This window comes from Trichoderma breve, chromosome 6, assembly GCF_028502605.1.
Source record: "Trichoderma breve strain T069 chromosome 6, whole genome shotgun sequence".
NCBI classification, from domain to species: domain Eukaryota; kingdom Fungi; phylum Ascomycota; class Sordariomycetes; order Hypocreales; family Hypocreaceae; genus Trichoderma; species Trichoderma breve.
This window is the reverse complement of record NC_079237.1, coordinates 3999672-4012694: the sequence shown is the minus strand read 5'-3', so window position 1 is coordinate 4012694 and position 13023 is coordinate 3999672. Positions and strand designations below refer to the sequence as shown.

The 13023-nt window shown below is 46.7% G+C and overlaps 5 protein-coding genes across 5 annotated transcripts; 3 read left to right on the top strand and 2 right to left on the bottom strand.

Annotated features, from left to right (window-relative positions):
- Positions 1 to 534: 534 nt before the first annotated feature.
- Positions 535 to 2702, bottom strand: T069G_10152 (FAD binding domain-containing protein; the record flags this gene model as incomplete). The annotated part of the gene is made up of 5 exons (XM_056177362.1): positions 535 to 947; positions 999 to 1349; positions 1431 to 1463; positions 1516 to 2503; positions 2559 to 2702. 5 exons carry the CDS (start codon positions 2700 to 2702, stop codon positions 535 to 537), a joined length of 1929 nt encoding a protein of 642 aa, XP_056025840.1.
- Positions 2703 to 3330: 628 nt separating this feature from the next.
- Positions 3331 to 4472, top strand: T069G_10151 (dioxygenase domain-containing protein; the record flags this gene model as incomplete). Its single annotated transcript, XM_056177361.1, has 3 exons — positions 3331 to 3573; positions 3649 to 4130; positions 4199 to 4472. 3 exons carry the CDS (start codon positions 3331 to 3333, stop codon positions 4470 to 4472), a joined length of 999 nt encoding a protein of 332 aa, XP_056025839.1.
- A 592-nt stretch (positions 4473 to 5064) lies between these two features.
- T069G_10150 (flavin-binding monooxygenase-like domain-containing protein) lies at positions 5065 to 7143 on the top strand (the record flags this gene model as incomplete). The annotated part of the gene is made up of 5 exons (XM_056177360.1): positions 5065 to 5362; positions 5420 to 5594; positions 5649 to 5810; positions 5885 to 6066; positions 6143 to 7143. The coding sequence occupies 5 exons, from the start codon at positions 5065 to 5067 to the stop codon at positions 7141 to 7143; spliced, it is 1818 nt and encodes a 605-aa protein (XP_056025838.1).
- A 718-nt stretch (positions 7144 to 7861) lies between these two features.
- On the bottom strand, positions 7862 to 9011 carry T069G_10149 (iron-containing alcohol dehydrogenase domain-containing protein; the record flags this gene model as incomplete). The annotated part of the gene is made up of 2 exons (XM_056177359.1): positions 7862 to 8409; positions 8483 to 9011. 2 exons carry the CDS (start codon positions 9009 to 9011, stop codon positions 7862 to 7864), a joined length of 1077 nt encoding a protein of 358 aa, XP_056025837.1.
- A 1943-nt stretch (positions 9012 to 10954) lies between these two features.
- T069G_10148 (uncharacterized protein) lies at positions 10955 to 12339 on the top strand (the record flags this gene model as incomplete). The annotated part of the gene is made up of 4 exons (XM_056177358.1): positions 10955 to 10982; positions 11047 to 11985; positions 12025 to 12257; positions 12310 to 12339. 4 exons carry the CDS (start codon positions 10955 to 10957, stop codon positions 12337 to 12339), a joined length of 1230 nt encoding a protein of 409 aa, XP_056025836.1.
- Between the last annotated feature and the right edge of the window lie 684 nt (positions 12340 to 13023).

The window sequence follows — 13023 nt, the reverse complement described above, 5'->3', positions numbered from 1 at the left end:
TGGGAATTCCGGGCACCTCTGTATACAACCCTGAACATATATGTGAGCCATAACCCCGGAAACCGAAGCTCAGTATGTATAGTATCGCGTACCCACTGAACAAGCCCGTATCCGAACAGAGCCGATTAGAAATCTCGCCTGGGGAAGTGGAGCAGTGTAATATCTATGTTAAAACCCCCGGATCGAGACTGGGAACCACACGACAGGCCTCTGGTCCGAGGTTCGGAAGCAACTGTAGACAGGGCTGGTGACTAGCATGCTACGATGATCATCATTTCAGGGAGGTTGCATACCGCATGATTGTACGCGAGCAATCATATGGAATGATATTCAGAGCTCTTATAGGTGGCCCGTATAACAGCTTTTCGTCCTGTTGAGTGTCATTTGAGCCGTATCGCTTCTAGAACTGTGCTCATATATGCTTTGATTTGCATTAACGTATAAGTTTCCTGGTATTGCAAGAGCCCCTTTTCTACTTCGGAGAGTGCACGGAGATCGATATATGTATTATGGCCAACGTATTAGTTATCTTATTTATACCTGAGGAGACAGTTGATCATGCTCAACTTTAACTAAGCAACGAGCCAAGTATTCTTCCACCTGAGAAATCCCTTGAAGTGATGTGACCATGCCAACATAGCCGTCTGGCCGAATGACGGCAGCGGCACCCGCACGATCATTAACTCCGTACGTGGCGTATAACCCTTCATCCGCTGGGCCGTGGAATTTCATTTCCGCATACTTCTTGATCGATGGCTGAATATCCCCCCATTCAAACTTTCTTTCTGAGAAAGGATGGAGCACGACTAGTTCGATAGTGGAGGATGGAAACACGGGTATTAAATCTTGACAAATCTGATTTACAGCCTGAGATGAACTGCCGTCTTTCTCACAAAGATCGAATGCTGTGAATACAAGGATCCTAAATCGCCCATTGGAGGGAAAATCTACAGTTGTTAGCGATGACATCCCTATGCATGGGTTACTCAATTTCGCACCATCTTGCAGATGTCGCCTGTTAGCATCTGCATATCGCAATACCACTGAATCGAGTAACCGTCGGCCGGGTCTCAGGACCCCATTGAGATAGTTGTCCCCATAGATTGGGTAATCTTCAGGAGCAGGGTGCTGAACAAGAACTCCCGGTGAGTACTCAATGCCACACCCACTGGTAAAGCCATTACCGTCTCTGAAGACCTTTAGAAATTGATCATGCGTCAGTCCCTCGACGTTTTTATCAGAGTGGACTTTTCCTGAAAACATGGACGAGAAGTTGGTGTCAAACTCTATAAGCATTTTTGCAATCTCGAGTCGCTCGTCCTCATATGTGGAGAGGATGGTTGGGCCAGCTATTTTGGGACTTAGCCCATGAATTTCATGGGCCAACTTCCAGGAAAGGTTGTATGAATCCATCATGGAAACGTTCATACCTTGGCCAGCCTTGGGGCTATGCGTATGGCAAGCTTCTTAATATTAGCTACTGAAACACCCGAGTTAAAACGTAGCTCTACTTACCGTCTCCAACGATAAATATTCTGGGTTGACCGTTGCTATCCTTGAGAGAGAACTTGGGTGTCATGCGCTGTCCAATCTGGTATGCAGCCCACCAATCAACATGAGTTCCATCCTTGAGACCTATTTCATAGGGCTCAAAGACACGCTGAGCTTGTTTCAGAATAGAATCGAGAGTGATCCTGCCTCTCCGCATTTTTGACATTTGCTTTTCTCCCTCGACATTTTGTTCTAAGCCTTCAACAGAGACTTCTTCTGTTGTCTGTACATAGAGACGTGTCAAATACCCCCCACCTTGAATACGCTCACGAGGGATGATCATGACAGAACCAGCATCGGAGTGAATAGCGCAGCGCTTCCGTATATCTGGGAAATCTGTCTCCACCACGAAGTCAACAACACCCCAGATGTGGTCCGTTGTTTCACCAACAAGATCTAGCCCCATCCGCCGTCGAACTACGGAATGTGCACCGTCAGCACCAACAAGATATTTGGCGCGTACAGCCTTGCGTGTCTTGGCGCCAACAACATCTTCAAGCTCAATCTCCACCTTGACAGGAAACTCAGTATCGCCTACTTCGTCCATCTGAAAGTCAATGAATCGGGCGTTTCTATGAATGCAGTCCGGTGCATAGTGGTTGAGATTGCTTTCGAGGATCCGTTCGATCCGGCCCTGGTGTATGGTAACCTCATGCTTATATCTCGCTGCCACCGCCACGTCCGGTGCAAAAGATGTACGCTCAATTCCGGGAGCATCATCAGGCGATGTGTTTCTTTTGGGGTTCCAAAAAGCGACCTCAGACATATGGCATCCATGGTTGAGGATCTCATCAACAACGTCCAGGCTTTTCAGTACTTCCAACGTGCGAGGCTGAAGACCATCGGCCTGGCCAGCTTTCAGCGTTCCAGGCTTGGCATCGTAGCATACAATGGTATCTCCAAGTCCGTAACGAGCGAGCATCAATGTGCACATCATTCCCGCAGGGCCGGCCTTGACATTATCTTATCAATTGACCTGCACAAAATTTGGGTGAACCCTGACCTACACCAATTATGATGACTTCATATTTTTCATCTTCACCACCGGTGGATAATGGCGGCTGTGAAGTCAGTCTTGGCAAAGGCGGTTCCTTTGTTGGATTTACTCGAAGGTCGCGATCATTGTAGGAGGTTTCTTGAAAGACGGGCATTTTTGCTGACGTTTGAGTGATTAGGGTATTAAAATCGACGGATACTTCGCTTTGCCTTTTGTAGGATGTTTCAAGGCTAGCAGGGCATCTTGTATAATACCGAAGGGATAAATGTGTGTCCCTTGAGTATGTTGCCAGACGTGGAAGTGTCCTTTGGTGGCTTTTGGCATTGTCTGGCTTTAGCGTTCTCATGGCTGTTAAACGGACATCCCTCAGTGACGAACTTGGCTTTCTCAGGCTAATCGAATCGAACTGCATGACAGCAATGGCTCGGACACGGGTCGGAAAGAACACCAGAACCATCCGGAACGCATCCGCCCCACACCTCAACGGCCCGCTGAACTCACAGATCCGTTTTCTGTACTCCGTGCCGCTAAGCAAAGAGCTGTCTAGGGTGCAGAGCTGGCGCCTTGAATAAGCGGGCAAGGGGGAAGAGGGCTACCCGGCAAATAGCAGAGTATCAAGTGTTTGTAGCGTTGTACTATGCCTTATAGACGTTTGAAGAAGATCCGCTTCTAAATTCGTTTGGTACGCTTCTTCATTCACTTTTTACGCAACCTCAACTGGAGAGTCTACCAAACTAAGTCAAACAACTATTTTCTGCTTTCTACTATCTACCACCATCAGCATGTCGGCTCACAAAACGCCCAATACAAAGGTCGAAATGCTGGACCTCACCACTGAAAACATCACAGAGAATGTTCAAATCGTGAATTCTAGCTGTTCCGATAGACGCGTTAGGTATCTGTTTGAAAGACTTGTTGTTCATCTCCATGATTTAGTACGGGAAACGAGACTCAGTACGGAAGAGTGGATGGCTGCAATAGAGTTCCTCACTAAAGTTGGTCAAAAATGTACTGATACACGTCAGGTAAGCGTATCACGGATAGGTGCTGATACATTTCGCTCAATCCTATCAATCACGACTAATACGTGTCTATGCAAGGAATTCATTTTACTTTCGGATGTCCTCGGAGTTTCATTGCTTGTTGATGCGATTGACCACCCCAAGCCAAAAGGCTCGACAGAAGGGACAGTATTAGGACCATTCCACACTCACGAAGCGGAGTATGTTACCAATGGTGCCAACATCTCGACTGATCCTCAGGGAAACCCACTTCTCGTCATCTGCCAAGTTCGCAACTTGGCAGGGCAGCCAATCGAGAATGCCAGAATTGATGTTTGGGAGACTGACTCCAAGGGATTTTATGATGTTCAATACGCAGATCATGACGGTCCTAACGGACGAGCTGTTCTTACGAGCGACAAGGACGGGAATTTCTGGTTCAAAGGCATTGTCCCAGTCCCATATCCAATTCCAAGTGATGGACCGGTTGGAAAACTTCTTGGAACCCTCAATCGACATTGTTACCGGCCAAGTCACATGCACTTTATGTTTGACCATCCGATTTATGATCCTCTCGTCACGTACGTTTATGGCGCTGATACATTCGCTCTACGCTGTTGTAAAGTTCCCAATTAACTATTGCATGCAGTGCTTTATACTTAAAAAATGATCCATATGAAACATCAGATGCAGTTTTTGGTGTTAAGAGGACGCTTGTGGTGGAGTTGAAGACAGTACAGGACAAAGAAACGGCTGAACAGTATGGTGTCGATGTCGGGTGTGCATTGTTGAAATATGAATTTGTTCTTGTTACAAAGCAGGAGGCAATTGATTTGCGATACCAAAACGCAGAGGCAGCGATGAAGGCTCAGGGGAAGCAAATGCAGTACATAAACGGTCTGCCTGTACCGGATATAGATTAAGAGATGATAGATTGTAGCTAAAAGGCTGACAGCATCGAACAGAGCCCTTCAATCTTCAATTGGCTGCGCTTATAAGATGTACTTCGACAATGATGCTTAGAGTAGAGAAAAATAGTAGTTTAATCGAAGACATATCTCAATTTGGTTCTCAGGATGAAATTACATGTAGTCAGGCTTGAATCATTTCAGCTTTTCTGTAACAGCCGCTCCTGTCTCCCTAGAAACGCCCTGACGCTGCCAGACAATAAGAGGAAATTAGATGACTTGAGCTTTGGGAACCCCTCTTCCACCTCAGCCCTCACGGTGTCCAGTATTACGGATCCTGCTTCCGTGGGTAGGCGATGACCCGCGGCAAATGAAATGTTCTCGGCCCGGTTCTCGGTATTGGTCGATTCATGCGCATGAGGAATCTGGCCATGTGATGTCATCTAGCAACTCTGAGCATGTAAAGAGGCCCAGTAAAGGTTTTAAATTGCTTTAATTGCTCTGGATTCATTCTCTCCTAACTTCGTAAAAAAAGAGCCATTCAGTGACTTAGGTTTCGCGGAATTGCTAGTCGTTTCTTGGGAGTGACTTAAGAGCCTTGGAAATCATGGTTCCTCCATCAACGACAGAGGTCGACCTTGGTCTTACTAATGAGAAGACCAACGGTTCCAGAATTGACACGATGTCACCCAAGCCTCAGGTGTCTACAGTTTACCCTCGAGTCGTGGAGAATTTTCGACCAATGAGTGTGGTCATCATCGGCGCCGGTTTCTCGGGAATCTATTGCGGCGTTCGGATACCAGAGCGACTACGCAACGTGAGACTAACCATATATGAGAAGAACTCCGGGATTGGAGGCACTTGGCATGAGAACCGCTACCCGGGTTGTGCCTGCGACATTCCTGGTATGTTTTATGCCGGCTATTGAAGAGATCTCATTAGTGTGTAACACCATCCGACAGCACATTCATATCAGTACACATTTGCACCCAACCCGAATTGGAGCCGGTTTTATGCCCCCGCGGCAGAAATATGTAAATATCTGGAGTCGGTTGCGGAACGATATTCTGTGAACCGATTCATCAAGACTCTACATAAAGTAACCAACGCAAAGTGGAAGGAGGATATCTCAAAATGGTTCGAGATATTTATATACCTATCTTCTTATGTCTCAGACTAACAATTTATTAGGGAGGTTACGATTAAGAATTTGAAAACTGGAGAGACTATAGTTGACATAGTCGATGTTGTTATCAGCGCGCGGGGAATGCTAAACGAACCCTCTTGGCCAGATATTCCAGGACTTCGTGAAATGAAAATCCCCGTACTTCACTCAGCAGTATGGGACGATAGGTACATACAATTCTTTATTTTTATTTTTATTTTTAATTTTTTTGGAAACAAGGAAACGTTAATTTTATCTTTAGTATTACTTTTGAAGGGAAAAGAATTGGCATTATTGGTGGTGGAAGTAGCGCCATCCAGATTATTCCTGCTTTACAGCGAGTATGTGGCACGCATTTAAGCTGCTTTATCCGAAGCACGACATGGATCTCCAGACCCTTTGGAGATTCCGTAATGACGACTCTTGGATTAGGAAGCACCGATTGTAAGTTTTACTCATTTTAATTGATTCTGAGTCGCGATGCTACGAAAAGAAGACTGGGAAGATTAACCTCTTGTAGTTTCTCCGGAGCACAAGGCAAAATTCACCAATGACCCTCAGTACTACCTGAATTTTCGAACCATTATCGAGAGAGACGGCAACTCGGCTCATTCTCTTACCTTCAAGGACTCAGAAACGCAGAGGCTCGCTCGTGAGGATTTTACAGCGCTTATGAAAGAAAAGTTGGCAAAGAAACCACACATCCTTGAAGTTTTAATGCCAAACTTTAGTGTGGGCTGCCGAAGGCTGACACCTGGTCCTGGTTATCTTGAAGCACTTGGTGAAGATAATGTCGATTTCATCAATACACCCATTTCCGAAGCTACAGACACTGGTCTTGTGCTACAAAATGGAGAAATCAAGGAGCTGGACATTTTGGTTTGCGCAACTGGTTTTCAGACTTCGGCGCCGCCGCCTTTCTCGGTCGTTGGAAAACATGGTCAAACCATGATGAAGAAGTTTGAACCGTACCCCGAGACGTACCTATCTCTGGCTACCGACGACTTTCCTAATTATTTCATGATGCTAGGTCCTAATGCAGCCATCGGGACGGGACCACTTACGACCATGATCGAAAAGACGGGGGATTACATTATCAAATGTATACGGAAACTCCAAAAGGAGAATATCTCGAGCATGGAACCAAAGTCCGCCCGTGTGAAAGACTTCTCAGAAGTCATTGATAGGTACTTCAAAGATACCGTGTATATCGACAAATGCAGCAGTTGGTATAAGAGCAAGGGTGGCAAGGGAGACCGAATTGTGGGAATCTGGCCGGGTAGTGCCTTGCATGCACTGGAGACTCTTCGATCACCACGCTGGGAAGATTTTAATTATGTATACAATGAAGAGACCCAGACTAACCGGCTATCATGGCTTGGAGACGGTTGGTCTGCTCCTCAGGTCAACCCCGAGGATGGCGAGCTGGCACATTTCTTACAGCCGGCATTTGTGGATTTGCCAGCGTCGCCATACCCGGAAGAAACTGTTGAGTATAGACAGCTCCCGTTCTCACATTAAGCTGTTTAGGTGGTAGAATCTGAAATAGCTGTTGAATGAGTATTCACTGAGGCTATGCTGCTGTGACGAGTGGTCAGGGATCTGGAAGCTGGGTAGCTGAAAGGAGGTATGCGTGTTCGAACTGGACTTTGTGGTTTGGATCATGCTATAGCACGAAGAGGCTTCCTCTGTATTGGACGAATTTAGAGTTCATTACCGTCATTATTGTATATCACATTCTTTGACTTCGTTACTTCTCCTTTTTTGTGCTATGGTTTCTGATACAACTCAATCCAGCGGACCATTTAATAGATGACTGGCCCCAATTACCAGGGCAACAATATTTAACAGCCAATAACCGCCACACATAAAAGAGGCTGAAAACAACTCATCAGCGAAGGTCCGATGGAATTCGTCGTTCAGTACTTAAAAGCGTATCCTTCTATACTTCGTTTCACCGTTATATCCGTCAGACAGCCGTTGATATAACTCTCTTCCTAGAGACTAACTTTTACTAACTGATTCATAACCCCAATTGCTCCAATTCACCGTAACTCGCTACTTACATAAGTCCAATGACCATTTTACCCGTGGAGATAGACACAGTCATCACAGTTGTAACACTTATAAAATTTGCTTGGCCAAGTCGATTATATTGATGTTCTTTAGCCGATTCTTTTCCCTCTCAACGTTTCTACTCTTGCCTTGTTTCAGTGGTGTAGCGAAGATCAACCTTGTTTCACATATCTACTCTTGCGTCCTCACCCGCGTATGCTCTTCTAATCAGCTCTCTAATCAGAGGCCTTTCGATTGGGCGTGGGTTAGAATAAGGATTACTAACTGCAATATCAGCCGCCTTATCGATGTCTTCGTCCGTGAAGCCGAAACTTTGCAATCCACGTTGCAATTTAAGGCGTTTTAAAAGAAAGCTGAGTCCCTGGACAGCATCGCCATTACTACCTGGGAGCACATCCGCTAGCTTCTTCATAACCTCCGGAATATTTGGAGCATTATATGCCAAAGAATGGGGTAGTACAACAGCGTGCGTTTCAGCGTGAGGCAGGTTGAAACTCCCGCCCAAAACGTGACAGAGTTTGTGGTGGAGAGCCATGCCAACGGACCCAAGACAGAGTCCGCAAAGCCAGGCGCCGTACTGGGCCATAGATCGGGCATTCAGGTCTGTTGGCGAGTCCATGATGGCAGGGAGAGATTCTGCAAGGGACTTGACACCTTCAATGGCGAGCAGGGAGATGATTGGGTTCGAGTCGTGAGCATACAACGCCTCCACTGCAGACTTGGTTAATATTTCTCAAGACCGCAATGCGTCAGTGGAAAGGCTAAAAAAAGAAGGCTATAATACCTGCGTGAGCGATTGCGTTCATGCCGCTAGCAGCACTCAGGCCGACCGGAAGAGTCATAGTCAGATCCACATCGTAAATGACTGTCCCAGGAAGAATCTTGGGGTCACTCCTCGTCTTCTTGAGTCCGTCCGCCGACTCGCCAAGAATGGGCGTCATCTCTGAACCAGAATATGTTGTCGGGATGCAGATATGGGGCAACCCGGTGCGAATGCTTATAGCCTTGCCGAGTCCAATAGTACTCCCTCCGCCAATAGAAACAATCGAGTCGGCGAGGACGGACTTCGCAGACGCCAGGGCCCTCTCAGTGACGCTTGTTGGGGTGTGCATAGTCGCCTCGGCAAACGTGTGTCCAGCGCCCAAAGTAGCCTTGACCATCTCGCCTTGGTGGATCTGTTCGGAAGTAGTGAGGATCAATGGGGAGCGCAACTCACGCCTTGCCATCTCCACGGGCAGTGCTCGGAGCTTTCCACTCCCAAAGACAACCCGGCTGGGGGCAATATTGTAAGTAAAACTCTGCGGGGCAACCATGGTTGCGTTCAATAGCTGGCGGCCTCGAGACTTACACAGAAACCAACTAAGCGCACGAAACAACAGCAAGTTATAATCGGCACCGAGTAGTAAGGTCGCCATTGTCCGGATGGCGCACCGGATAGTGTATAGGCCGGCCGGATGCTCGATAGCGTCGGATGCTACCCCTTGCTAGCTAAAGCTAGCATGGAACAGTTGCAACAATCACAGTGCTGTAGCCATTTGGGGCTTCGTGGATTAGGCGCGCGGTAGGCCACAACTCTCCCGGTGGGCCAACTACCTCGTAATCGGTAGCAGACTCGTTCCCCGCCTCTCTCTGCTTCGGTCTTGAGATCATCTTTCATGTGCTATGGGACGGAAGAGATGCGAGTAAAGAGGGGCGTCCCTATATTCCGGATGTTACAGTGGAATTCGACATCCAACAGCATACAACATAAAACAACAAAGAGCTTTTCTTGCAATGAATCGATGAGGAGCTGTTGCCTTTAGTATTAGAAGATAGCCGCTATCTTCTACCAAGTGATGCAGCCACATTCTGCAAGTCAAAGGAAGTCAAGCTACAGTTCCAGGCGAATAACGTTCATATATCGTGACGCGAAACGACACCGAAGAACTACCGAACAATTAACAAACCATATTAACGAAGAAACCAAGACCCTCTCAGCGGCGAATTGCAACAATGGATCTCACAGCACTGCCTTGCAGTATGTCAATGGAGAGAGATAGAGAAATTGATCTTGGCTCTGAATGCTTTGTTCTAGTTCACTTCGTGATATATTAGAAAGACACGGAACTTCACTTCGTAATGCTGCTGAATTCTGTGACTGCTTACGGCCGGTTGTCTCACCTTTGCGTGGAATAAACTCTGAATTCGACCTGAAAACCACCATTCCACCTAGCCCCGCCCCCGCAGTACCCTGTACTCCATACAGTTAGCCGCTATACAAGTAGTAGTTCTAGCCAAAGACTAGCTAAGGACTGTGTGAGATAGAAACTATGACCGACAGATGCCTACAGTCTCTGTACGAGAATTTGTATTTAGTTACTTGAGTTGACGCTTGTAAAGAGATGTCACACTTAAATTTTTCTCGCTTCGTTATTCCTTTTCCTAATCACTAGAGGGAGTCTACAGAACCGGAGTAGTTAGTATTGATGAGCGTGATATAGGGGGTTTAATGTGTGCCGAGTGTCACTGGCTGCTACTCCTGTATATGTAACCTACTTAACTGTCCTCTAAGGATTGGATAATCGAGACAAAAGTAAATGCACAAAGCTCGGCAATCCCGGAGATTAAAGTGCTAAACCTTGTAGGCTACAACGTACATAGATGACGGTATGCCAGGTTGCCAGGGTACTTTGTTGTCTCAAACCGATCACATGGCCTTGATCTACCAAGGTTATTCCCCGCATTCATGATTTACCAACCCTAGACTTAGTCAGATTAGACCAAGGTGCACTAAATGTATTTCATCCTTGCCTCCTCAACAGCTCGCTTTACAAACGAAGACGTTTTAACTTTGAGGAACTTTCATTTCTTGTGGTTGCGCTCTACATCTGTAATCTTGGCGTACTGGTTTGAGGCATTCTTCCTTATTCATCTACCTGTCCTCAAAGTCGCAGTGTCTTTCTCAATGCCTCGACCAAAGGTTGACCCTCGCTTCCGGAGACGGGTAGCGCAAGCGTGCGAAAATTGCAAGAAACGCAAGTCGAAGTGTAATGGCATATTGCCTTGTGATCACTGCAGGGCTCGTGGAGTTGAGGATGCTTGCTGTTACTCAAGATACCCTCGACCAGCTTCACAAGAAAGCCTGCTGTCAAAGAGACTTACTAACAGAGAATCTCGACGCGGACCGGGCCCTCTTGATCCCGCATCACCGGCATCATCATCAAAGCAAATCGATATCCCAGTTTCAAATCTGTACTCTGTATCCAAAGATTCGCAAATGCTCAAGGATAGTAGAGGTAAATTCAGTATGTTCTCGGAGCCGAACGCAAGCTAAAGCAAGTGATTTATTGTTGCTGACGTAGATTGCAGTCTACGTAGGGGATTCAGCATCTCTATCATTTCTGGCGTCGGTGAGAAACACGTTACGGGCTGCTGTAGGGCCATGCCCCTTTACCAATGAGCCCGCTCGGAATCCTATGGTAGAGGCCACCTCGAAAATACGCTTTGAGATGGTCCGAGAGCCATCAATAGATCTGGCTACCACCCGGAGTATTGCAAAAGAGTTTTTCCTTGCTGTAAGCGGGATATTGGACTTCTTAGACCCACCTTGGCTGCTAGCCCAGTTGCAGGACTGGGTTGAACAACCCTCACAAAGAACAAAGGCCAAGTCTGCCATCATCCACCTGGCCCTCGCTATAGGGTTCCAAGCTAGAGCTCAAGGCGACGTAGACGAGCTACTTTCTGAACAATGCTTTGCGTTCGGGCGTCATCTTACCATGTTCAATCTCATAGACGATCCCAGCCTGGCGACCGTCCAGGCAGTCATATTAATCACTTATCACATGATGGCGGCATGCCAGTACAACGCCGCCTTTATAAATCTCGGCACCGCTGCCAGGGCCGCCTATACACTTGGAATTCATCTCCATGAGACAAATAAGGCCTTCGGCGGCGAGGAAGGCCTAGCTAGAGAGCGTGCTTGGAAGTCATTGCGAGTATGTGATCTATTCCTGGCGGCTTCTCTAGGAAGACCGCCCGCGACGACAGAGGCTGTATCAAACATCGTCTGGGCGCCACTTAAACCCCCGCATGATTATGAACGCCCTGATGTGGCGGGACAAGTCTTCTCAGCCATGTTTAGGATCTGCAATGTTTTTGAGCGAATACTGGTCGAAGTTTATGCAGAAAAGGCTATAAGCCTCGAGTTGGCCAGAAGTATCTCGCAGCAGCATAGACAATGGACCGAAGAGTTGCCGCGAATGTTGATGGTTGATGGGATTGATGAATCAGACGCGGAGCAGAATCACGGTGCATCGCCGGGAGGCTTTTGTCTGTCTCCAAAACAAGGCTTAAGCATCGTCACGATGGCGTATTATTATTCCATTGTTCTACTTACGAAGCCTTTTCTGACCTTCCGAGTCCACCATGCTTCGGATATAGAATTCTCAAAAAGCGAAACTTCTTCCATTATGATCAGTCTCGCAACCTACGCTGACGCTTGTGTCAACTCTGCTATAAAAGGCATCGACATCGCTTATGAATATGTCTTCGAGCTAAACACTCCAAGCCGGCAACCTTTGGTTGTCAATAGCGTGTTTATATCAGCCCTGTGTCTCGGCCTTGCTTGTCTAGACAGATCTGGACGTTATACCTGGTCCGTGAATCCGTTGCTAAATCGGGCAATCAAAATAATGGTCCATCTTGGAAAACTAAATCCACATGCCTCAAGATTTGCTGGGATCTGCGAACAACTAAAAGAAGCAGTCGCTATCTATACAACGAGAAGGGATAATACTTTGCTTTCGGAAAACGACAAAGCAGTCCGAAGTATCTTTGGAGATCTTCGGGCGTCATCCAAACCGCGGTGCTACAGCGAGAGTCCTGTGGATCACACTGAGAACACACAGCTTAGCTGGAGTGTACCTGCTAACGAAAGTGTGATTAAACCAATCACACCTCGCTCCTTTAATTTTAACACTTTCCAAGAAGAGTCCTTACTACCAATATCCGGGCTGTCGCCAACGCAAATCGGAAATCTACCAATGGATTATACACAATCTAATGGTAACTTAGGAGACGTACAATATCCTCACCATACTGACAATTCTATGGACGCTTTATCAGTGTATTTCTTGAACCAAAATATACCGCTTTTCCCTTTCGCTAGTAGCTTGTCACCTGAGTCACACTTTGACTTTCAGGATATCACTTTGGAGCCAGTATAATAATAAGTTAATTTAAGAGGAAATAAGGTAGTGGTGTAATAGGATAGGTCCTATTTTTGTATATAAGTTAGCTGTTTCGAAGGCTGTATCTGTTAGTGTCGTCCTGAGTAGTACCACAGTG